This window comes from Somniosus microcephalus, chromosome 3 (genome assembly GCF_052327205.1).
Source record: "Somniosus microcephalus isolate GS21.2 chromosome 3, FLI_Smic_1.0, whole genome shotgun sequence".
Classification (NCBI taxonomy): domain Eukaryota; kingdom Metazoa; phylum Chordata; class Chondrichthyes; order Squaliformes; family Somniosidae; genus Somniosus; species Somniosus microcephalus.
Genome location: NC_140989.1, coordinates 119,317,173 through 119,343,369, shown reverse-complemented (window position 1 = coordinate 119,343,369; position 26,197 = coordinate 119,317,173). Strand labels below are relative to the sequence as shown.

At 45.8% G+C, this 26,197-nt stretch overlaps 1 protein-coding gene across 3 annotated transcripts in view; it reads right to left on the bottom strand.

Annotated features, from left to right (window-relative positions):
- Positions 1-8,883: 8,883 nt before the first annotated feature.
- tagapb (T cell activation RhoGTPase activating protein b) overlaps positions 8,884-26,197 on the bottom strand; it is a 104,257-nt gene continuing 86,943 nt past the window's right edge. For all 3 annotated transcript variants that reach the window (XM_085981530.1, XM_085981529.1, XM_085981528.1), the window contains 11 exons: positions 19,446-19,487; positions 18,634-18,718; positions 17,475-17,552; positions 17,026-17,089; positions 15,408-15,560; positions 14,771-14,943; positions 14,179-14,340; positions 13,940-14,049; positions 12,961-13,150; positions 11,431-11,545; positions 8,884-10,720 (listed from right to left, as the gene is read on the bottom strand). In XM_085981530.1, coding sequence (XP_085837656.1) covers positions 9,330-10,720; positions 11,431-11,545; positions 12,961-13,150; positions 13,940-14,049; positions 14,179-14,340; positions 14,771-14,943; positions 15,408-15,560; positions 17,026-17,089; positions 17,475-17,552; positions 18,634-18,718; positions 19,446-19,487 — 2,563 coding nt within the window. In that variant the 3' untranslated portion in view covers positions 8,884-9,329. The remainder of the gene's footprint in view (positions 10,721-11,430; positions 11,546-12,960; positions 13,151-13,939; positions 14,050-14,178; positions 14,341-14,770; positions 14,944-15,407; positions 15,561-17,025; positions 17,090-17,474; positions 17,553-18,633; positions 18,719-19,445; positions 19,488-26,197) is intronic.

Sequence of the window (26,197 nt, the reverse complement as noted above, 5' to 3'; positions counted from 1 at the left end):
GTCATATGGCATTCATTGTAGCGCTGTTGGGCCTCATTGGTTGGGTTTCTGACGGGTGCTATCAGCCAAATTTGAAGTGGGTATCTCTTGTCTCCTAGCAGCCACCTCTTAAGTCTGCTTGCAGGTCCAAAGATGTCAGGGAGCTTGGACTGCCGCAGAACGAAAGCATCATGGCAACTCCATGGGAATCTTGTGCACACCTGCAGAAATATCTTTTTGTGGTTTCACACCAGCTGCACATTGATGGAGTGGAAGTCCTTATGGTTGACGAATAATCCTGGGGGATCTGGGGGTGTCCGGATTTCCACAATTGTGCAGTCAATGATATCCTGCACCTATAGGAAGCCAGCCAGAGACACAAATCCGAGTGCCTGCTCATTCTGACTGGCATCATTGCAGTTGAAGTTGACATAATTGCCGGCCCTGGGAAACAGCCCACCAATTGCTTTCTTATGCATTTGTTGGCCGCTGACTGGGAGATCCTGGCTATGTCTCCGCAGAGCCCTGTTTGTTTATTCATTCATGGGATGTGAGCATCGCTAGCTAGGCCAGCATTTATTGCCCATCTCTAATTGCCCTAGAGAAGATGGTGAGGTGCTGCCTTCTTGAACTACTGCAGTCCGCATGGTGAAGGTACTTCCACAGTGCTGTTAGGATAGGGAGTTCCAGGATTTTGACCCAGCGATGATGAAGGACGGCGATATATTTCCAAGTCAGCATGGTGTGTGACTTGGAGGGGAGCCTGGAGGTGATGGTGTTCCCATGCGCTTGCTGCCATTGTCCTTCTAGGCAGCAGAGGTCGCGGGTTTAGGAGGTGCTGAAGAAGCCTTGGTGACTTGCTGCATTGCATCTTGTAGATAGTGCACACTGCAGCCACGGTACGCCGGTGGTGGAGGGAGTGAATGTTTAAGGTGGTGGATGGGGTGCCAATCAAGCAGGCTGCTTTGTCCTGGATGGTGTCGAGCTTCTTGAGTATTGTTGGAGCTGCACTCATCCAGGCAAGTGGAGAGTATTCCATCACACTCCTGACTTGTGACTTGTAGATGGTGGAAAGGCTTTGGGAAGTCAGGAGGTGAGACACTCGCCACAGATTACTTAGCCTCTGACCTGCTCTTGTTGCCACAGTATTTTTGTGGTGGCCCCCAGGATATTGATGGTTGGGAATTTGGCGATGGTATTGCCATTGAATGTCAAGGGGTGGTGGTTAGACTCTCGCTTGTTGAAGATAGTCATTGCCTGGCACTTGTGTGGCACAAATATTACTTGCCACTTCTCAGCCCAAGCCTGAATGTTGTTGAGGTCTTGCTGCTGCGGGCATGGACTGCTTCATTATCTGAGGAGTTGCGAATGGAACTGAACACTGTACAGTCATCAGTGAACATCCCACTTCTGACCATATGGTGGAGGGAAGGTCATTGATGAATCAGCTGAAGATGGTTGGGCCTAGGACACTGCCCTGAGGAACTCCTGCAGCGATGTACTGGGGCTGAGATGATTGGCCTCCAACAGCCACAACCATCTTTCTTTGTGTTAGGTATGACTCCAGCCAGTGGAGAGTTTCCCCCCTAATTCCCATGGACTTTCAATTTTACTAGGGCTCCTTGATGCCACACTTGGTCAAATGCTGCCTTGATGTCAAGGGCAGTCACTCTCACCTCACCTCTGGAATTCAACTCTTTTGTCCATGTTTGGACCCAGGCTGTAATAAGGTCTGGAGCCGAGTGTCCTGGCGGAACCCAAACTGAACATTGGTGAGCAGGTTATTGGTGAGTAAGTGTCGCTTGATAGCACTGTTGACGACACCTTCCATCACTTTGCTGATGATTAAGAGTAGACTGATGGGATGGTAATTGGTCGGAATGGATTTGTCCTGCTTTTGGTGGACAGGACATGCCTGGGCAATTTTCCACTTTGTCAAGTAGATGCTAGTGTTGTAGCTGTACTGGAGGCAAAAAAGTTGAGGGCAGCGGTGGCTTTGACAGCCACTGCTAGCGCGTGGCCATCAGGTCCAGCAGGCAGCAGGTCTTCTTCTAACAGGCTTGCGATGTCTACCGCCACCTGATGCAACAACCTGAGCCTCCTGAAACACTTCTGTTCCGACATTTCAAGGAACCTCAGCCTCTGCCTGTACACCCTATCGCATGGGTAGTGCCTCCGGCAAGCTGCACATCTCCGCTGCTCCCCTCTCTGCTATTCAGCTGCACATCTCTGAATAGCAGGCTGCTGCTGGTCCCCTCTCTGATGTCCAGCTACTGGTCTTTCAATAGCAGTCTGCTGCTGGTGCTGGTGCTGCTGGTCATATTGCTCCTTGTCTGACGTCCAAACTAAGCAGCCAAAGTGTAGTGTATGTACCTTTAAGAGCCCCTGTGTACTGTAATACTGGTAGTGACCACTCGGGTATATAAGCCTGTATAGCGTCTTGTATCTTTTAGTTCACCTCCAGACTTTGTTCAGTAAACACCTGTTAAACCAACTCCTGCATTCCGTGTCTCCATTAACACACGGATACAACAGTGGCGACGAATTGGAAACGGACTTACCTGCAATTCGGCAGCACCTCAAGGAGATCGATTCCTCAGACGAAGGTCGAAGAAAAAAAAAACTGTGGTTTCACCAGCTAGCCGGGCTGGTGGCAGGTACTGCACTAATCCTTCCTGGGCGGCGGGCTGGGGCTCGATTGGGTGGCTCTGCAGCGGGGCCGAGCAGCGAGTCGGAAGGCGGAGGCAAACAGAGACGGAGGGTGGAGCACTCGGGAGACGGCCGGCGCTGCAAAGCAGGTCGGCGTTCGGACCAAGCAGAGGGAGGGAAAAGTCCCAGATAGTCCGGCGGGAACGAGTCTCCAACTATTAAAAATATCTGTGCAAATAAAAACCGCGGAGAACAGCTTTGTCAGCAGTGGCAGCGGCGGGAAAGCGCGGGAGGCGCCATTTTTTCTCGGCAGGGAAGAAAGGAAAGCGCGGGAGACGCCATTTTTGATTTTCAGGATGCCTAAGACTGGCAATATTACTGCTTTCGATAGTGATATAGAGGATTGGACCACATATGTGGAAAGAGTGGAGGTATATTGCACAGCGAATGAAGTAGAGGATGATAAAAAGGCATCGGTACTTCTAAATCTGATGGGCGCAAGGACATACGGGCTGTTACAAAACGTAATCACTCCAGCCAAACCGATGGACAAGAATTTTAAGGAGATTGTTGATACCCTACAGGAGCACTTAAACCCAACACCGCTGCTGATAGCGGAACGATTCAAATTCTTCAGGAGGAATCAGCACAAGAATGAAAGTAACGCTGATTACCTCACCGAATTAAGAAAGCTGTCAAAGCACTGCCAATTCGGGGCAGAACTGGCAGATTCTCTACGAGACAAATTCGTCTGCGGTCTCCTAAGTGAAGGAACACAGAAAAGGCTACTTTCTGAGAAAGATTTGACACTGGACAAGGCTTTCAGTGAGGCTGTATCATACAAAGCAGCAGCAAGAGGAGCTGCAGAGATACAGCAAAAGCCACAGGGCTTCGGCACCCATGAAATGACACGGGGTTTCGAGAGATGTTATCGCTGCGGCAGATCCACCATTGACCAGAGGGACTGCTGGTTCAAGAACAAAGCATGCAGGCAATGCGGAAAGATGGGACACATTGCACGTGTATGCCGATCTGGAAACAAAAATCCACTGACAGAAAAAAAATCAGTAAGGAAAAGTACAGAAAGGTACAAATGATGACGGACAGTAGCTCCGAAGACCAGAAGAGTGATAGCGACTCCGGAAACAAGAGACTAAGCTGTCTCAAATTACATAATGTAATTGCCAAAGAAGATTACCAGACCATTTGGGTTACCCTCATGATAGCTGGGTCCCCAGTTAAATGGAGCTAGATACAGGATCAGCTCTGACCGTCATAAGTCGATGGGATTACGAGCGGCTATTTCCGCATATACCTTTGAAAGACACATCCATTATCTTGAAGACATATACGGGGCAGAAAGTATACCCCAGAGTGAAAATAAGGGTGCCTGTTGTATACAACGGCAAGGAAATACAGAAGTTGTATTTATACGTTCTGCAAGATGGTGGTCCACCGCTGTTGGGACGTAAATGGATCAGGAAGATACGTTTAGACTGGCACTCCATTCAGGCACTGACGGTGACCAGTAAGAAAAAAAATGATGATGACGTCATACCTGAACGATTAAAAGACATCTTGGCCAACGCCAAAGAAGTGTTTCAACAGGAACTAGGAACCTTGAAAGGCGTCACCGCCTCAATAAAAGTGGAAGATGCGGCAATTCCCAAGTTTTTTAAGGCAAGGCCGGTGCCATACACAATTCGTCCAGCAGTTGAGGCAGAGCTGGAGAATTTGGAAAAGGCAGGCATGTTATCCAAGGTAGATTGGAGCGAGTGGGCAACACCCATTGTCCCGGTCATGAAGAAAACGTTGAATAATGATAAATCTGAAGAACAGAGAAAAATTCGCATCTGTGGGGACTTCAAGGTGACTGTAAACCCGGTCCTTCACATGGTACAGTATCCTCTTCCGAGGATAGAAGATATTTTCGCCTCACTATCCGGAGGGAAACGTTTCACCAAAATTGACTTGGCACAGGCACATCTACAGATGGAGCTGGAGGACGCCTCTAAAAAGTATCTCACGATAAACACACACAAAGGCCTGTACCAGTACAATCGACTGGTTTTCGGAGTAGCATCAGCTCCAGCTATCTGGCAAAGAGCTATGGAGCAAGTCCTGCAAGGGATTCCGGGGACTCAATGCTACCTAGACGACATCCTTGTAACAGGAGAAAACGAGAACGAGCACCTTGCCAATTTGGAGCAGGTGCTCACTAGGCTGAGAGAACGGGGCCTACGAGCAAATCGCCCCAAGTGCGAATTTTTCCAGAAACAAATATCATATCGTGGCCATATAATTAACAAAGAAGGGTTGCATAAGTCACCTGAAAAAATTGAAGCGGTCATAAAAGCCCCAGCACCTGAAAATGTCTCACAATTAAGGTCATTCCTGGGATTGATAAATTACTATCATAAATTTTTACCGAACTTGTCAACTGTTCTGCACCCTCTTAACGCACTGCTACAAATGGGAGTAATTTGGAAATGGAGCGAAGACTGTAAACGTGCCTTCCATAAATGCAAAGGCTTGATCACGCCCAAGGAAGTGTTGGCTCATTACAACCCATCACTGCCAATCAGACTGGCGTGCGATGCATCCCCTTACGGCGTAGGAGCGGTATTATCGCATAGATTCCCTGATGGCTCTGAGCAGCCGATAGCTTTTACGTCACGCTCATTGAACTCAGCTGAGCGTAACTATGCCCAGATCGACAGGGAAGCACTCAGCCTGGTGTGGGGAGTGAAGAAATTCAACCATTACCTACACGGACAAAAATTTACCTTGTTGACTGACCATCAACCCCTCGTCTCCATACTCAACCCTAAAAAGGGCGTTCCCATTATGACAGCGCAAAGGCTACAGAGGTGGTCCCTTTTCCTAGGGGCACACCAATATGACATAGAATACAAAGGATCAAAACAGCATGGGAATGCTGACGGCTTATCGCGCCTACCGTTGCCAACGGTAGAAGAGGCACCTACAGTGGACCCAGTGGAGATGTTCCACTCAACCATAGTGGAATGTCTACCAGTAACAAATTCTACCATTGAAAAAGAAACGAGAAATGACCCGACTCTCTCACGAGTCTACGATTTAACGGTGAAGGGATGGCCAGCACATGGCGAACCACTGTTGCCAGCATTCTCGCAAAGAAGAGAACAGCTGTCAGTGTGCCGAGGAACCTTGATGTGTGGATCCAGAGTGGTGATTCCACCCAAACTCCAGGATAAAGTGCTAAAGGAGCTTCACGAGGGGCATCTGGGTGGAGTGAAAATGAAGAACCTAGCCAGAGCGTTTGTGTGGTGGCCAGGTATCGATGGAGACATTGAAGAAATGACCAAGAGCTGTCTAGGATGCCAGAAGGTCCAAAACGCCCACCACAAGACCCTCTACATCCATGGGAGTGGCCCTCATCTCCATGGCAAAGGGTACATATCGACTTTGCTGGTCCATTTATGGACTCAATGTTCTTAATCGCGGTTGATGCACACTCCAAGTGGCCGGAGGTAATAAAGATGTCTTCCACCACCATGGAAAAAACCATCACAGTATTAAGGACCATATTTGCCAGGAATGGGCTGCCGGAACAGATATGTTCTGATAATGGACCGCAATTTGTGTCCGAAGAATTCAGAAAGTTCTTAAAAAACAATGGGGTTAAACACTACACGTCCGCCCCATACCATCCCGCCACCAATGGATTAGCTGAAAGGTTTGTCCAGACCTTCAAGAAGGCCATAAAGGCCATGGGTAATGAAGACATAAATCTACAACATAAGGTAGATAACTTCTTATTTGCGTACAGGAATGCAACACATGTGGTTACAAACCAAACTCCCACCATGATGTTTTTCAATAGAAGACTAAGATGCCGGCTGGATTTGATCAAGCCAAACATCAGAAGGGACGTAGAGAACCGGCAATTTCAAGGCATGAATGAAAGGCCAACTAGAACCTTCCAGATAGGTCAACAAGTTTTGGCCCGGGACTACCGTACCGAGAAATGGCAGCCTGGAACTATTTGCACACGACTAGGACCGCTGATGTATACCGTGGACATTGGAGAAAGCATAATAAGGCGCCATGCTGACCAGATCATAGAGTCATCCGAAAAGGGACAACCTACACCACAACTCTATGCGCCTAATGATGAAGCAGAGATACCCATAGTATCTACCTGCGATCCGGTGATACTGGAACCAGATGAACCCGACACTGGCATTCGAGCCGACTCGACCTTGCCAAAAGAGCCTACTACACCACCGAAAACTACTACACCACCGAGGCGTTATCCGGACCGAGTCAGGAAGCCTCCAGAGAGACTGACTTATAATTGATTAACTGCAGCAAATGTGTAGATTATTGTTCTTGTAAACATGTTAATTAATGATTACTTAAAATGTTATGTACTAATTATCTAAAAGGGGAGGAATTGTAGTGTATGTACCTTTACGAGCCCCTGTGTACTGTAATACCGGTAGTGACCACTCGGGTATATAAGCTTGTATAGCGTCTTGTATCTTTTAGTTCACCTCCAGACTTTGTTCAGTAAACACCTGTTAAACCAACTCCTGCATTCCGTGTCTCCATTAACACACGGATACAACACAAAGCGCCACCCACCCTGCTGTGATTCAGAAAACTGACAAACCTTAGAAAGTAAACTCTCAGCAAAAGTACTGTGAACAAACCCTTTCCCACTAGTCGGTAAGAAAGCAGCTGTGAGTACTGAGTATTTATTGCAGTATTTCCATGAGTTTGATTCAGCCCACTCTCTCCTTGCCTTCACTGGCGAGTTTCAGGAAGCCCAGGAAACCCGTAGACGCACCGTTAAATTTGAAAGTTAGATGAAATATCGTTCCAATCGAGCGATTAGCATATGTTAATAAGCAACCCGTCTCTCCCGAGGGGGTGCGCGCAAACAGGCTAACGCGCTCAAGTGGAACGCCTAAGTCTGTGGGTTGGAGCCAGCTTCCCAACGCGCTCGGAATGTCATTAGATCAGAAATGGGGATGTTCGCTGATGACTGCACCTAGAAGGGCAGCAGACGCATGGGAACGCCACCACCTCCAGTGTTCAGTGCCATTCATAACTCCTCAGATAATGAAGCAGTCCATGCCCGCATGCAACAAGACCTGGACGACGTTCAGGCTTGGGCCGATCAGTGGCAGGTAACATTCGCGCCACACAAGTGCCAGGCAATGACTATCTCCAACAAGCGAGAGTCTAACCACCGCCCCTTGGCAGTCAACGGCATTACCATCGCTGAATCCCCCACCATCAACAACCTGGGGGTCACCATTGACCAGAAACTTAACTGGACCAGCCACAGAAATACTGTGACAACAAGAGCAGGTCAGACACTAGGTATTCTGTGGCGAGTGTCTCACCTCCTGACTCCCAATGCCTTTCCACCATCTACAAGGCACAAGTAAGGAGTGTGATGAATACTCTCCACTTGCCTGGATGAGTGCAGCTCCAACAACACTCAAGAAACTCGACACCATCCAGGACAAAGCAGCCTGCTTGATTGGCACCCCATCCACCACTTTAAACATTCACTCCCTCCAGCACCGGCGTACCATGGCTGCAGTGTTTAACATCTACAAGATGCACTGCAGCAACTCGCCAAGGCTTCTTCGGCAGCACCTCCCAAACCCACGACCTCCTCCACCTAGAAGAACAAGGGCAGCAGGCGCATGGGAACACCACCATCTCCAAGTTCCCCTCCAAGTCACACACCATCCTGACTTGGAAATATATCGCTGATCCTTCATCGTTGCTGGGTCAAAATCCTGGAACTCCCTCCCTAACAGCACTGTGGGAGTACCTTCACCACACGGACTGCAGTAGTTCAAGAAGACGGCTCACCACCACCTTCTCAAGGGCAATTAGGGATGGGCAATAAATGCTGGTCTTGTCAGCGATGCCCACGTCCCATAAAAAACGAATTTAAAAAAAGATTTATCCCGCTTTTCACCCCCTACCTGGACCCAAACTCATGCACTCCTCGAATTTAAAATTCCTCCCAATGTGTCCATGTACAGCAGCATTCTTACCTCATAAGCGATGTATTGCAGCGCAGTGTGATAGCATCAATTTATCATCTTCAAGTATCTCAATCTCTGTTAATGATTACAGACTTCTTGGAAGACGTACATAGAACATCAAACCACTAACATTCTGAGGGTTCCAAGATTGTATTTAAAAAGTGCAAGACATTTAAAATGAAATACAAATAGAGCAGTCTCCAGTAAAAACATATTTTTTATTGTAGTGAAAACAGTTTGAAATTTATTGCAAATTGCATTATGTGCATATAGACTTCTGATAGCTTCTATATACAGTACTTACACGGAATGTCATATTATTATTTGAATATGCACAATGCTCAGTGATTTCACCTCAAATATGACTCACATTAATTACTTTGAATCCTTTCTACAGTTTCATATTGTAACTGCATCATGCAGATTTTCCTCTCAATATTATCTTATGATTAGACGCAGGGAGTGTCAAAGACTCTACTTTATATTATGGTACTTTTCAGTGCCATGTTACACCGTCAGACTAAATACATTGAAAGTGACAACATAAGAACATCACAATGAACAACAAACAGCTTTTTAGACTGAATTAGTGCATTAACTGAACACTAACATGGAAAGAATATTAGGATATAGTTTGTGCAAATATTACACATAAGACTCTTTAGCATGCTGTATTTGTTTGTAGCCCTCAAAGGGTTGTCTGAACCATCTGTCTGACCATTCATGCTTGCTCCTGCTTGCAGATTCAGACATTGCTCTCCCCCTGTACTGCATTATTTCAGGTCCTGTAAGGTGCAAACCATTTTCAGAATGTATGTGCAAAGTTTCGCACTGATTAGCAGGTGTGGGTTGAGCCTGTTTATCACAAGAGTCAAAATTGTTTGTGATATGGTCTTGAAATGAAGGATTGAGCAGGTCCTCCGTTAATGAACAAGGCCTATTTTTCTGCCCAGTAACAAATTGGCAATGGAATGTCTTGGTTTCTTCCAGCTGGGACAACCTTCTCATGCTTTTCACTGTCATTCCCTTCATTGTAGCAACAGGCGGATTATTTTCTTCAACAGCTTTAGTATAAGAAGGTGGGCTGCAACGTTTTTTACTATCAACTCGCTGAAAGACCTCGTCAACAGAGATTAAGCGAGTCCTACACCCGGCAGTGCTACTCGCACTGACTTGGTCCTCATGGACTGTCTCACAGGTGGGCAGGTTTTCTTTCAGAAAGTTTTCCTTGCAGAATTCCTGGTTTGTGTTAAATGTCCTTGTAGGCCCCCAGCTTTGAGTTTTCTTTAGCGGTATCTTGGCTTTTGCTTTTGTGGGTTTCACATAGCTATCAGGATCTTGGGTAGAATTTGTTTGAAGTTTTGCCGGATATTCTGAAAAGTTGGAATTCTCCTGACTGGAACAGGTAGGGGAAGTAAGTGGAGAGCTGGTAAAAACAGAGTTCTCCGACATGTTTGAACATGAGCTAGTCAATGAAGAAATTGAAGAGGCCTTTGAGGAGGAGGCTGTGGAAAGCTCAGAATGTGAACTGGCATTAAGGTTGGCTGGTCTCCTTATGCCAAAATTATACTTTGTAAAGTTTTCCTCAGATATCTGTTTTTTCATTGGTTGACGATTAAAATCCAAGCCATGAGGTGGGATTGAGCAATCCTCCTGGCTTCTTGCAACTAATTCCTGCTGGTTGATCTTTTTAGGGCTGGAGCTGATAGCTAATATTGGTTCTGAGCAGCGTCTGTCTATCCTCCCAGTATACTGTTGAATAATGTGTGTAGATGGACATCTTGTTGCACTGAGTCTCAAGGGTGCTCTGTTGGTAGCATCCATTGATTCAGTGCTGCAAGAAGCTGTAGTGCAGCCTCCAGCTTCCATCTCCATTTGACCATTCTGCTTTCTCTCCTTTCTCAGCCCTTCATTGCTCCTCGATAGTTGATAACAGCTGGAGTTTGCACGTCGCCTTTTTTCATCCCATACATCTTTCCAGTCATCCTGGTCAGTGCTGTCGTAGGCAGAGTCATTTTGGTGAGAAGATGACATGTCTGAAAAACAAAATGACAAACATTTTAGTTGTGCTCTATGGATCACTCTGGTTACCCACCACCATTTTTGCTTTCAAGACTATCCACATTGGACAGTCACCAGAACTTTGCAACCAAGAGGTCACATGTGAAGCATCTGAGATCTCATTTGCGAGGTTTCTGAATGGCAATCTATTTGGGTCTCCAGTCATAGGGAGTAGCAATTCTTCAGTAATGCAATAAAATCAACTTACTGCATATGTATATTTTGTCAGCTTGGTTCAGCTGGCAGCATTCTTGCCTCTGAGTCAGATGGTTATGGGTTCAAGTCTTTCCGTAGGACTTGAGCACACAATCTAAGTTGAAACTTCATTGCAGTAATGGGGACAAGCTGCACTGTCAGAGGTGTTGTCTTTGGGATGAGACATTAACCAGTCTGCCTGCCTGCGTGGATGTAAAAGATCGCTTGGCACTGTTCAAAGACAAATAGGAGCATTCTCCCAGTGTCCTGACCAATGTTTATCCATCAGGAAAAAAAATTAAAACATCTTGTTTGCTGTTTGTGGAACCTTGCTGTGTACAAACTGGCTGCTACGTTTGCCTACAACACAATAGTGACTTTATTTGAAATGTAATTCATTGGTTGTGAAGTGCTTTGGGATGTCCTGCACGATATAAATGCAAGCTCGCTTTCTTAATGTGATGCACAAGTTAATGCATGTTCTACATACCTGAGTTATCAGTGTATTCTGATAGCACTTGCGCTGGTTCGCCAAGGAGTGCGGTTATATCATCACCAAATATCAGACAACAGTTCTCAATCAAAAACTGCATCAGAGCCACAACCTGTAATGAAAATAGATTTGTTTAGGGTTGATAATCGTAACCAAATCATCAGTCCGAACAAATGACTGATGTGAAAAGCTCTCCAGCAAATATTTTTGATTTTTAGGATATTTTAGATTATATTTAAAATAAATACTGGAATGCAAAAGGCGACAACAGGCACAACCACTCAGTAACAATTAATCACTGCAAAACCTGTTCCCTTAAAGATCTGTGGATGCCACAAAGTCTGCTTTCTCAGTTCTTCATTGCTCCTTGATATTTGATAGCCGCTGGAAGTTGCCTGCTCCAAAATACCCTTTTAGCACCATAACAAATTAAAAGCAGTTTCCTTATATTACTAGCCTAACTAGCTTCCCCCTTCACCTTGTGCATCATCTGAAAATTTCTATCCCTACTTGGTTTCATGTGCTCCAGCAGTACAGTGCTCCAGAAGTCTGCTAACACGTCTGCTAGAAGTCAGGAACCAATGTCCGAATCACCCAGATGTGAATGACTTCATCAGCAATTAATAGTTTGCATGACTTGCCCCACTCCAAGCTTTGGTTATTTTTCAGATTAAGCCTTTCTCACATGTACTGCATCTCCTTGCCAATGCTATTTTAAAAGGAGCTTTACACACATTGCATAGGCTTTAGGTATCATTGTTTTTTATTGTTAGAATTCCTACTCTACAAAAAGGTGAATAATCAAGGAAGAGTGAATACAAAAAGAAAATACTACGGATGCTGGAAATCTGAAATAAAAACAAAAAGTGCTGGAGATACTCAGCAGATCAGGCAGCATCTGTGAAGAGAGAAACAGAGTTAACATTTCAGGTCGATGACCTTTTGTCTGACGAAGCGTCATCGACCTGAAACGTTAACTCTGTTTCTATTTCCTGTTTTTATTAAGGAAGAGTGAATGATGTGCAAAAGATTATGATGTCCCATATTAGCAATTGATATTTATAGCATCAAAGGAAACTACCACACAACAAACAAGCAACAACAATCTCCTGCATCTATATTGTGCCTTTAACATAGAAAATGTTCTAAGCTGCCTTATAGAGGGAAAGAAAAATAATAGATACAAGAGACAAAGGAATGGACAATGAGAGTTCGGAGAGGTGACCAAAAGTTTGGTTATTGTGGTTTTGTTAGGATAAGTGTAACACTCAGGCTGATTTGACTAATTTATGAGGGAATTCCAAACCTCTGCACATCTTCAGTTAGGGGAAGAATCGACCTATGGGATACATATTAGAATGTCTGCTAGAATGGCTATCAAAAATCGCTTGTTGAGCCTAATTATCTTCTCCAGTAATCTCAAAAATTCTTAATGCCCTACTGTATCATAGGATTAAACAAAACCTAGCCTTGTTTTGCACATATAGGAAACAAAACTCCCAGGTCAAAAGCACACAGTATATTTACCTTTACAGAGACTTCTTTCTGTAATTCAGCTGTCGCAGGTTTGTTGGGCCAGAGCATATTTGGACCAATGCAGACGGCGAGATTGTAGGCATCCATCCTGTTCACCTCAGAATGCTTATTGATGTAGTACAGCACACAAAACAAATAGCGAAGCAGAAGACGGTTGTGGCTTGGAAGTTTTGTCAGAAGCCTAAGTGAAAATATAACGAGTTCCCATTAGGTTAGCTGCAGGCTAAAGCTTTGCTTACTCAATTAAACACTTCCCCCCCAAAAACGCTCCACTTCTCTAAACTTCCATTGAGAAATCCCCAGCTATGGGTTTCATTGTCTTGTGACCGTTTTGAACAGAGTCAACTTAATGATTTTCAAAGTTTGGCAGAATATCTCGTGAGTCTAGTGTGCAGAAAGCATGCCCTTATTTGGAGACTTATTCAACAGTCAGACACCCAGACAGTTCTCTTTATTGATCACTTGTGATTTGTTTGAATAAAAATAGAAGAGTGATTGATGATATACTTGAGAAAGCACTGTGCTCATACACTCCATTATATTTAATTACTTATTTTGCTGAAATTTTAAAAACTAGCAGATCTCCATGGTGTTGCTCACCGTAAGTCAGAAAATATCCTGGTTTATAACAAGAGTTTGTGCAACACACTATTTACTATCAAGGCAACTAATTTTTCTAGCCGCTTTCTTAGTTGTATGTACCCATCCTCTTCGATTCTGATTTGCTGCTATTTTACTTTGAGCCAATCAACAAAATGTAATGGCAAAAGTATAATAGAAAGTATCACGGTCACAGTAAGTGCATGCTACATACAAGATTTTGAATATATTCTCGATTTTGACTTGAAAAGCAATTTGGTATCATAGCCCAGCAAGGACATTTCAGAGTATCAATGACACTTGAACAAATTACAGGATGTGGGCAAATCAGAGGCCCTTGATGGATTTCTCGCAGTAAGGTGATACTTACAGTTTGATCTCTACTGTTCTTTCATTAACATTCTCCTTTTCCATGGCTGCCATCCAGCTGTCATACAGTTCAGTCACCAACACACTATCTGGAATTCGACGTAGGAAATCCTGCAACCACATATTTAGAATTAGTCATGGGGACTGCTAGTATGGAAAAGTAATGAAATTGAAGTGTTGGATTGGTGATGCCCAGTCCAGTGCCTCCTACTTAGAGCAGTGAGTTTTAAATGAATCTACCTTGAAGACCGCAGCCAACTGGATGACAGGCTCCTCCTCCAGGGTGACTTCTCTTGCTGTGTTTAGTTTTCCAATTAATTCCTTGCAAGCCTTGGCATTTGGTGACTTTCGAAATATTCCAACAAATGAGGGTCCTTTCTGGAATAGGATAGTCAGGATATTCTAAAGCAAAACAAAACACAAAAGCAGGATTCTTAATTATTCCAGGAAATAATCTACTCCAAAAACAGCTTTCGGTATACAATTCCTCACTCTCACATGGATCTGCAAAATCCTGATTGAATATGAGCTACACACGAGAAAAGTGATATCTTTCCAAACACTTTTACTAACTTTCCTTTGTAGAATTCAACAGTTTACACCAGAAGGAAGGACACTTGAGCTTCTACAGATCATTACTATGAAGTATTACACATCATTTTTGATTTGACTATTGAACCAGCTCAGATATACAGATGCCAACTTGGAATAATGAGTGCATGGCTAGAATATGAGTGAGCTTCAATCTTCAGTTTAATTTAGTGTCACTCTTCACTGTGGTAAGCTCCAACTCTTTCTATTAGACTAAAAAGAGCTGTAACTGTCAACTTACAAGGATTGGCTTAGTGAGCGTGTCATCATGATCGCAGATGTCTTTCAGATGTCGATCAAAGAGGCCCTCACTCTGAGAAGAGATGGATTCACTCTGTGCTAAGTTTTTGCGGAAAAGCCACGGCATTTTCGTTTTGTTTTTCTTGCAGTGCTTCAAACTGGCATCTGATTCAACTGGAGGAGAAAGAAAAGCTATTGTTTATACTTAGCCATGTAACAGGAAGGGCTATCATTCTATACACGGTGCAATATTATCCATCGAAGCATTGGGTTCAAAAGTACCTAATTTTTATACCAAGCTGCATGATGACGAAAGTGTATAGGGTCCAAAATAACTACAGGGAAATTCCTTAAGAAAAAGATGTGGGGAGCCCAACAAAGCGGATGTGTGCCTCTCAGTTACTGAGCAGCAGTACAAAGCAATAGTAGCACCTGCAACCCTTAAGTACCCTCTTATATGCCATTCGCAACAAGGGTAGTGAGGGGTTGCTCTGAACTGCACTTGCAAAATAAAAGGCCGCACAGTTCATTGTGCAATGCATTCAAGTATTTTTCAAACTTCCAACACATTTTTGGAATGGGAGACGCTCTCCCTCCACTGCTAGCAGAGTTTCCAGAAATACTTTGCACCAACATACCTTGGGAGTGTTTAAGTTGGACCTGGCACCGGGATTTCTCTGATGGCTTTGAAGGCTTTTTCTCTAAGTTGAGTACTGACACATTGCACTTTTCCTGTTGTTTGGCCGGTTTGTGCAGTTGGTTCATTTTAATGTCAAAGCGGTACTCATGGCCTACAAGTGCACATAATGAGGTTAGAATACTTGCCACAGCTTAAAAGGACAGTTTCCCTTTTTATATTTCCTCCCTCCCTCTTCTGCATTTTGAAACAATCAGACGTGAGATCTACATCGCAGCGCGTTGCTTAACACACTCCAGCCTGAACACTGAAGGAAGATTTCCCAGCATTATTGTCTGCCAATTTCCTAACTTGAGTAACTCTCAGAATGTTTAAGCCAGAAATTGAACATCGATCCTAATAAAGATTCAAACAAAAGGAGAAAAAATGTTCATTTTGAAATCCAGTTTGGATCACCTTCCAATTGAAAAGAAAAACTTGGGAATCTAAACCAAGAAGCTGCTTTTACACAATTAATTGATTCTCCATCTAAAGGGTGGAGCTCAGCTACAACCCTAGCATCTGTACATGGAAAAATACACGGGAAAATAACACGGGAAAATAACATGGGCAAAGTACACGGGAAAAATACACGGGAAAAATACACGGGAAAATAACACGGGAAAATAACATGGGCAAAGTACACGGGAAAAATACACGGGAAAAATACACGGGAAAATAACACGGGAAAATAACATGGGCAAAGTACACGGGAAAAATACACGGGAAAAATACACGGGAAAATAACATGGGAAAATAACATGGGCAAAGTACATGTGAATGTACATGGGAAAAGTACATGGGAAAAATACACGGGAAAAGTACACGGGAAAACAACATAGGAAAACAACACAGGAAAATAACACGGGAAAATAACGTGGGAAAAGTACATGTGAAAGTACACGGGAAAAGTACACGTGAAAAGTACATGGGAAAATAACAGGAAAATACATGGGAAAAGCACATGTGAAAGAACATGTGAAAGTACATGGGAAAATACATGGGAAAAGTACATGTGAAAGAACATGTGAAAGTACATGGGAAAATACATGGGAAAAGTACATGTGAAAGTACAAGGGAAAAGTACATGTGAAAGTATACGGGAAAAGTACATGTGAAAGTACACGGGAAAGATACACGGGAAAAGTACATACTTTCCTCATAACAAAAAAGAATCTAACATAGAATATTTGCAAGATTCTCTTTTCATATGTGAAATTCTATTAACAGACAGGTGTACGATACAAATAACAGAAACACACGGTGGTATGGAGTGCCACTCACTATCGGATAAATTCACCAGTCCTTTATAGGCTCCTATCAAATTGTGTACAACTAGCCTTTAAAATCTATTCTACTTTAAACAGACTAGTTTAAAAACCTATGACCTCTAAACTCTCAATGTTAGATTCAAAACAGCTGATGTCTCCTAATATAACTCCAAATACTGTAAAGAGGTCGATGAGACGTGGTGCTTTATAAACAATTTAGTTTTTGCTTGCACCAGCACAAAAGTAGCAGGCAAAACCACAGGTTGGTACATCTGGCGGGAGAATGTGCTAGTTTGTTTTCAAACTTACCAATCAGGGAAGTTGACAAGTCGTCGCTGTTTGACAATACCAACTGGCAATTCTGGGCATCTCCCTAAAGATAAAAATAGACTGTAGTGAGATACTGGCGTAGCACTGTCACACCCAGAAGTACAACTGATACAGTTTAGTGTTATCCCCGATCTCGTGTGCTGAGTATTTCCTTTATTTACGTTGCCTTGCCTCAATTTAAAATATTCAAAATTTAATACACATAAAAAAAAGAATGTATCAAATAAAATCTAAAAGTGTCCAGTTACAACAAGCCAAAATTTGCCTAGAATATTTCCAATCCCCGCACTACAAAAAAATAGTAATAATATCAAAATTACTTTCTCCCATCACCGCAGACAAAAGTGTGAAAATATGATTAAACCACTCTCCCAGCATTCTGGCTGCTACAAGAGTCTGAATGGTATTTAGTTCCACCGACTGCTCACCGTCTCTGCTGATTCTTGTGGTACTCTCTTCAACACCTCGCTGGCTGGTTCCATATTGCTTACAGTTAGTGTTTTAGCCTGTTAAAAATACATAAATAAATTCACCTTGAGTAAACGTGTACACAAATACCTCTACACTTCCAGACACTAGAAAACAGCAGGCAGACTCTAGTATCTTCCTCTGTCGTCCTTCATTTCTGTTCCCCGTCCATCTCCCCACCTCATTATTGGCTGTGCCTCATTGTACAATGTGCCCCCTCCTTGACTGACAGCTCATGTGTTAACCCTATACATGGCCTAAAAATATCAAAAACTAATCTGTTTCTACTTGATCATGATCAATTCTCACACATGCATATATACGCAGAGAAACACATGTACACAAACACACATACATACATCATTACACCCCGTACACACGCCCACCGCTACACCCCGTACACATGCCCACCGCTACACCCCGTACACATGCCCACCGCTACACCCCGTACACATGCCCACCGCTACACCCCGTACACACGCCCACCGCTACACCCCGTACACACGCCTACCGCTACACCCCATACACAAACCCACCACTACACCCCCTTACACATGCACATACTTACATATACACCCACAATTACAAACATACCTACAACCCCAAACACACACACTTACATACCACTACTACTAAATTCCCGTCTGTCGGCTCAGCAGCAATGATGGGACTGAGCTGTTACATACACACTCACACACACACTCACACAGGGTGCATAACAGTTTGCTTAATATTTAAGTGCTACATTTTGCAAAGGCATTTCCTCTTATTTTCCTTTTTTAATAAAAAGGCTGCCAACTGATATCCAATCGTCTGATGACAGGAAAGAAAATTAACTGTTATTTTAAAGTTATGGGGACAAGATGATTACTTTTGAGATGAGCTGTTGAGTTTTGCTTTTTCCTGTTATCTGGTGATTCAGTATGACCCTTCAGTACGCTGAGGGCGTATTCTCTTACTATTACTAGACCTCATCCTGCAGGCTGTTTGTTGACTCACATTCACCATAGTTACCAATAGAATTCAATACATTTATGGCATGGTAATTCAGTAAATAAGGTTGAAAGTTAATCTGATTCAACTCGGCAATCTGACTATATACAACACCCTTTAACTTACCAAAGCAGAGTTACTTAAAACCTTCATTAGTACTGTCGGTGATGTAAAGTTAGGCTCTTCGTTTTCTTTTGCTTTTTGTATTTGCCTAAAGACAAGGAATCAAAAACTGTCAGTGGAAAATCTCCCCAGGTTGGTACATCAATCTGAATGATGGCACATTAGAATAAAGCCCACGCTTATTGAGGCACATTGTACTGTGCCTTATGTTATCCAGATCCATGCTGCTACTCCTCTGCAGGTACAGCCATAAAACATCCCATCAGGATTATTAACGTCAGAGGACATGTGAGATCAAGAACAAGATAGCTTTTGGTGGGCATTTCTTAAATGTTTCGACATAGATCACATCATTTTAATGACAACAACAACAAATTGCATTTATATAGCACCTTTAACATAGTAAATCATCCCACGGCGCTTCACAGGAGCGTTTTATCAAACAAAATCTGACACCAAGCCACGTAAGGAGATATTAGGTTAGATGACCAAAAGCTTGGTCAAAGAGGCAGGTTTTAAGGAGCGTCTTAAAGAAGGATGGGAGGCAGAGAGATGGAGAGGTTTAGGGAGGGAATTCCAGAGCTTAGGACCTAGGCAGCTGAAGGAGATGCGAAAGAGGCCAGAATTGGAGGAGCGCAGAGATCTCGGAGGGTTGTAGGGCTGGAGGAGGTTTCAGAATTACTAGCTAACTTGAAAGTAGGCAAATACGTCGGAGGTAACCACACGTGTAGCACTCTGGTTATAATTTTACCAGTTTATCTAGTTAGTATAATTCTGTAACCAGTAGACTACGTTAATATAAACATAATGCTTACCTATGGAGATTGCTGTGCCAGTGTTCCTTTACTTCAGGTGAACTGCAGGTAAAATAAACACCATCACATACAGCGACTAATCCATCATGCAAACAGAGAGAATCTAAACAGTACATCTGTACCACGCGCTCTATATAAAGGAGCTGTGGGCAGGTGGAAATACTCATAGTGCAGACAGGAAACTACATCACGGCTTTTTGCTGTACAGTTTCAGAGTTGAAAAAGAACTTCCTCCTTCCATATAAAGCAAGCACCCAGTACTATTGTCTGTTGTGACGACTGGAAAAAGTGAGATGTAATGGCACTGTATCACTGATTTAAGAGTGACGCTAGTTGTTAATAAACAAAGGTAAAAAACACTCAGGTTAGCTGTAAAGACAGAGGAACAACAGCAGACAGCCTCTACTGTCTGATACACAGGGGACTGGGAGTAACACTTTGGCTGGGAATTTCCTTGCTCCGCTGCTGCAACTTTCCTCAGAGCTTCTCCTGCTTTTTAAAACTGGATTTGGCGGAAACCCCGTTTAAAAAAAAAGGAGCAGCTCTGGGGAAATTCCTGGCCCTTGTTTTTTAACATGAACTTGTAAATATTGCTAAATAGCATGGCCATCATTTTTTAAAAAATACCACTGCATAGTGTACATGAAAGCGACATCAAATTAATGCATGAGACCACTATATTTCATTGATATCTACCATTACATGACGTGTCATTTTTCATATACTGCAAAGAAAAATCCAATCTAGATTATACAGGGAAATTAGAACAAATTGTCCAACCTGTTTTTCAATGAAGTTATATTGACTATAGGATAAACATTTGAAGCAAAGGATGTAGTAAACTAGTCCCATCCTCTTTCATCGAATTACAGTATGACAGTATGCAGACGACGCTTGCGTCTGCGCTCACTCGGAGGTCGAACTCCAAACCATCGTCAACACATTCACCGAAGCGTACGAGAGCATGGGCCTTACACTAAACATCTGTAAGACAAAGGTCCTCTACCAACCTGTCCCTGCCACACAGTACTGCCCCCCCGATGATCAAAATCCACGACAAGGCCTTGGACAACGTGAACCACTTTCCATATCTCGGGAGCCTACTGTCAACAAGGGCAGACGTCGACGACGAAGTCCAACACTGCCTTCAGTGTGCCAGTGCAGCCTTCGGTCGCCTGAGGAAGAGAGTGTCTGAAGACCAGGACCTCAAACCTAGCACTAAGCTCTTAGTCTACAGAGCAGCAGTGATACCCGCCCTGCTGTATGCCTCAGAGACATGGACCATGTACAGCAGGCACCTCAAAGCACTGGAGAGGTACCACCAATGCTGCCTCCGCAAGAGCCTGCAAATCCATTGGCAGGATAGGCGCACCAACGTCAGTGTTCTCGCGCAGGCCAACATCCCCAGCATCGAAGCTTTGACCACGCTTGATCAGCTCCGATGGACGAGTCACATCATCCACATGCCCGATACGAGACTCCCAAAACAAGCGCTCTACTCGGAGCTCCGACACGGCAAGAGAGCCCCAGGTGGGCAGAGGAAATGCTTCAAGGACACCCTCAGAGTCTCCTTGAAAAGGTGTAACATCCCCACCGACACCTGGGAATCCCTGGCCCAAGACCGCACAAAATGGAGGAGAAGCATCCGGGAAGGCGCCGAACACCTCGAGTCTCTTCGCCGGGAGCAAGCGGAAGCCAAGCGCAGGCAGCGCAAGGAGCACATGTCAACCCAAGCACCCCACCCACCCGCCCCTTCAACCACCGTCTGCCCCACCTGTGACAGAGACTGTAGGTCCCGCATTGAACTAATCAGTCACCTGTGAACTCATTTTTAATGTGGAAACAAGTCATCCTCGGTTCCGAGGGACTGCCTAAGAAGAGAAGATGAGTTCAAATCCCACTAAGGCAAGCTGTGAATTTGAATTCAATCAATTTGGTCATTTCTGAAAAATGACTGTTAAAGCGACCAGATTATTGTAAAAAACCTAACTGCTCACTAATGTCCTTCAGGGAGGGACCTAACAACAACTTACATTCATACAGCGCCTTTAACATAATAAAACATCCCAAGGTGCGTCACAGGAGTGTTATCAAACAAAATTTGACACTGAACCACATAAGGAGATATTAGGGCAGGTAAGGGGTAGGTTTTAAGGAGCGTCTGAAAGGAGGAGAGAGAGGTAGAGAGGCGCAGAGGTTCAGGGAGGGAATTTCAGAGTTTAGGGCCTAGGCAGCTGAAAGCTAACACCTCTACTGGTCTGGCCTACATAGACCCACATTATGTGATTGACTTTTAGGGCTAGAAATTCGGTATCGTCCCAGTTGGGGACTAAATTTTAAAAGGTTAGAGAATTAGTGCCAGGCAGAAGGGGAGGTTCAATCATTCTGCACAACCTCATTCTCAACATTGCTGGCTCTGAAGGCGACCTCCAAGCAACTCACCAGCTACACCTCTTATCCTCATGGCTGATCCCAGTCCCAGGGAGAGAGCTTGCTGTTTCAGCGACCAGGCATTGGAGGCATTGGTCGTGGCAGTCGAAAGAAGGAGGGCAGTGCTGTTCCCGACCACTAGCAGGAGGCCATTGCTCCAGGTCTTCAGGGCAATGTGGAGGGAAGTGGCCCAGGATGTCTCGGCCAGCAGTGTGGTCCTCAGGACCCTCACACAGTGCCGTAAAAATTCAACGACCTCACTCAGGTGGTCAGGGTGAGTACTTGCTTCAACAAGTCCTACATACCAGCATCTGAACCTCAGTCTGTACACACTGCACAAACCACCACACCCCCATCACTCACCCACCAAGCATCTCCACCTACTAAAACTCACATCCACACCTCACGCCTTGCCTACAATCACAGCTATTCAGCTACAGCAGGCACATCTCCCAAACACATAGCTGCACACTCATTCACGCACTTTCCGTTCTCTTGCAGGCCAAGCTGGGCCACAATAGGAGGGAGCAGGAATGAAAAGGCGGGGGTGAAGCAAACATCCAACAGCTTACAGACCTGGAGGAGCGAGTGCTGAGAGTCATTGGGTGCCAGGTGGTGGGCACCGTGGCCGTCGGCGACGTCGACCCCCTTGGGGGCAACAACAGTATGTTCATCCCCTCTCCTTCTCTCATCCCACTTCCCCCTCACACCACAAGACTTTCCCACTTTCCAGCTCATTATACGATCTGCATTCCTTGCTCCCTTCCTGCACCCCTGCCCTCACCTTAACATGAGTCTTGTGCCTTTATGCTTTCAGGTAATCAGTAACCAGCTGTCCCTGAGCATCCCAGTGAGAGTGAGGCAGGAAAAGAGGAGGAGGAAGAAAGCACAACATCACTGCATGTCTCACCCGCAGGCACCACCTCAGATATTGACACTACGCGATCTTTAGAGGCAAGTTTAGGAGAGGGGTCTGCACTGGGTGATGCACCGGGGATGAGCGGGCTGCAGCAAGGCCAGCGGGAAAGGGTAGCTCGGGAGCCAGCACCCGGAGGGCGAGTTCGCGCATGAGTTCTGCTGCACAGGACTCAGATGAGGGCCTCAATGGGGAGGCATTCACAAGAAGGGTGATGGGCATGCACACCGGGATGATAGGTGCAATGACAAGGGTGCCCGAGAGCCTCTCGACAACAGTAAGGAGCATGGAGGAGTCCGCCTCCAACGTTGCACAGAGCTCTGCGCACACCATGGAGCCCATCATTTCCATTGTGCAGAGGATGGTGGACTCCCAGAGAGACCCAACGGATCCAGACCTCATGCTGTGTGTCATTGCAGCACAGGCGGAAGCACGCAACATCTTAGTGCTGTAATACAGTCAATGGTTGCTGCCGTCGAGTCTCAGACTGCTCTCATGCAGTCTCAGCTTGATGCCACGCAAGCTCTGACTGCTGCCATCATCGCTGAGTCCACCACAATCCACCAGGGATCTCACTGTGTTGCAGTAGGCCATCAATCTGTGCTCCAATAGATTGCTAGGGATGCTGAGGTGCTGCCCCGGGGGAGTGGCAGTGGGTCAGTGGAGCAGGACCCTGCTGTCCTTTCTCAGGATGACAGCATTCCTGCTCCCACCACTGACACTCCGCCATTGCCCTTGTCGCTTGTCATCCAGCCAGCCCAGACTGCAGCCGCCCAGCCTGAGTTGGTGCAGTCTATAGCCAGGCCTTCCAGGGTCAGAGCTGATCGAGGGCATCCTGCAAGGCCATCTGTAGTCTCTGGCACCGACACTCAGCCGCCTTCTACCAGCCCTGCTGCAGCCACTGGGGACAGCCTACGTAGGAGCAGTAGATTAGAGAAAGGCACTGTAAAGAGGGCAAGTAAGGGTTTGCACAAGGGTGATTAGTTAATATTGTTGTTGTATATATGTGTTTACTGAATGTTGATAAATTTATTAATTGAATTTTGCAGAATTTGTACTGTCTCTCATTTCAGCTTTGCGCTGTGATATGGCATGCAAAATAGATGGAATGAGGGGGATGTGGTGAGCAACCAGGATGTGGGGTAGAATTTATTGGAACCGCAGTCTGATGAGGCAGTCATGGACCGCCCTTCCAGAAGGCTGATTGAGTGGCTACCTCCTCCCTAGCGCCTGTTCCTCCTCCTCCTCCTCGCCCTCTTCCTCCTCCTGAGGTGGTCCTGCTATGCATGGTGGCAAGGGCTGGGCCCTCATGATGGCCAAGTTGTGGAGCATGCAGCAGACCAAGACGAAAAGGGACACCTGCTCAGCCGAGTACTGGAGGGCTCCTCCCAAGCGGTCAAGGCAGCAGAACCATTGCTTGAGCACCCCGATGGTCTGCTCTATGATGTTCCTGGTGGCGACATGGCTCTCATTATATGAGTGCTGGGTAGGAGTGTTGGGGTTGAGGAGGGGAGGCATGAGCCAGGTGGAGAGCGGATAGCTCTTGTCTCCGACCAGCCAGCGGCAAGCTTGATGTGGTGGCTGGAAGAGTGCTAGCACACCGGACTGGCACAGGATGAAGGCATCATGGCTGCTGCCAGGATAGCGGGCATTGACGGTGAGGATTCGCTGTCTGTGGTCACACACCAACTGCACATTAAGTGAGTGGTAGCCTTTGTGGTTACGGAAGACCTCAGGATTGTTATGGGGTGCTTGCAAAGCAACGTGGGTGCAGTCAATGGCGCCCTGCGCCATGGGGAAACCCGCTATCCTGGCAAAGCCACATGCACACTCGTCCGGCTTCTCTCTGGTGATAGGGAAGGAAATATAGTCCCTTCTCCTTCTGTAGAGAGCCTCTGTGTCCTTCCAGATGCAGCGATGGATGGTGAACTGCGAGATGTTAGCTATGTCTCCTGCTGCAGACTGAAAGGATCCGTTGGCGAAGAAATTGAGGGTGACGTTGACCTTCACTGCCACTGAGAGAGCCGTGGTCATCCTGATCTGAGGCTCGAGAGCTGACTGCAGCAGGTGGCAGAGCTCTGTGACCACTTCCTTGCTGAAGCGGAGCCTTCTAAGACACTGCTCCTTGTGATGAAATATGCCATTCATCAGGCACTCTGTATTCTCTGTGTTTGATTGTGACTGTGACAAGCAGGGGGGTTTAGTTTCAGTTTCATTTCCTTACCTGTATTGTATTGTGTGGAGGGCTCCGCCCATACCTGGCCCCTACTTAAGCAGGCCCCAGCGTGTCTCACAGGCAATACAGCAGATCTCTGGATGAGAGACACTTCTCCACTGTGTATTACTTTCTGAGTTAATAAAAGCCTTGCTTTGCTCCGTTAACGTTGAGTCTCGGATTCATTGAGGCACATCAATTTTATTAGCTCAATTTTCAACGCAATGGATCAACTCTTGAAACCCGAACGTTTGGATTTGGACCCGCATGCTTCGGACGCATCGGCACGATTCGGACACTGGTTTAAGTGTATGGAATTCTTCCTGGACAATTCCGCAGCCATCACAGACGCTACGGGCGCTGAAAGTATGAAACTCGGAATCCTGCGGAATTGGGTAAGCCACCGGGTTTACCCCTTTATCCAAGACGCCGACATGTACCCGGCCGCCTGCGACATCCTAAAGGCGCATTACCAACAGCCTACGAACGAGGTGTACGCTAGGCATCTGCTCGCTACTCGCACACAGCGACCTGGGGAATCGCTGGATGAGTTCCTAGTCACCCTGAAAACGCTTGGCAAAGACTGCAAGTGCCAAGATGTAAAAGCCGCAGTGTACACTGACGAGCTTGTTCGTGATGCCTTTATCACAGGCCTCAGCTCCACTTACATCCGGCAGAGACTACTGGAAAAAACGGGATTGGACCTGAAACAGGCTGTGGACACAGCGCGATCCCTGGATGTGGCCCAGAGAAACTCGGACGCCTACTCTTCAGCCCGCGCCGCCCACGCCGCCACGTGTGCACCAAGGGCGCCGCCATCTTGGAAGGCATCTTCCCCGCCCGGCAGCCCGACACTGTCGGGGCCCCGCTCTCCCCCCAGAAGCCCTACGACAGCCGCGACGCGTCGGGGCCCCAACTGCTACTTCTGCGGGCAGCCGAAGCACACCAGAAACCTGTGCCCGGCGAAAGGCACCACCTGCTTTAAGTGCGGTAAGAAGGGGCACTTCGGGAAGGTGTGCAGAGGGAACCCCGCTGGAAAACCCGCCACCGTCGCGTGTGCGCCGTGGGAGCGGCCATCTTGGACGCCATCTTGCCCGACCTCGTGGGGTCCGCCATCTTGTGAGCAGACAGCGTGGACGCCATCTTGTCTCGATCAGGGCCCTACAATGGCATCGGTCACAGTGGACCAGA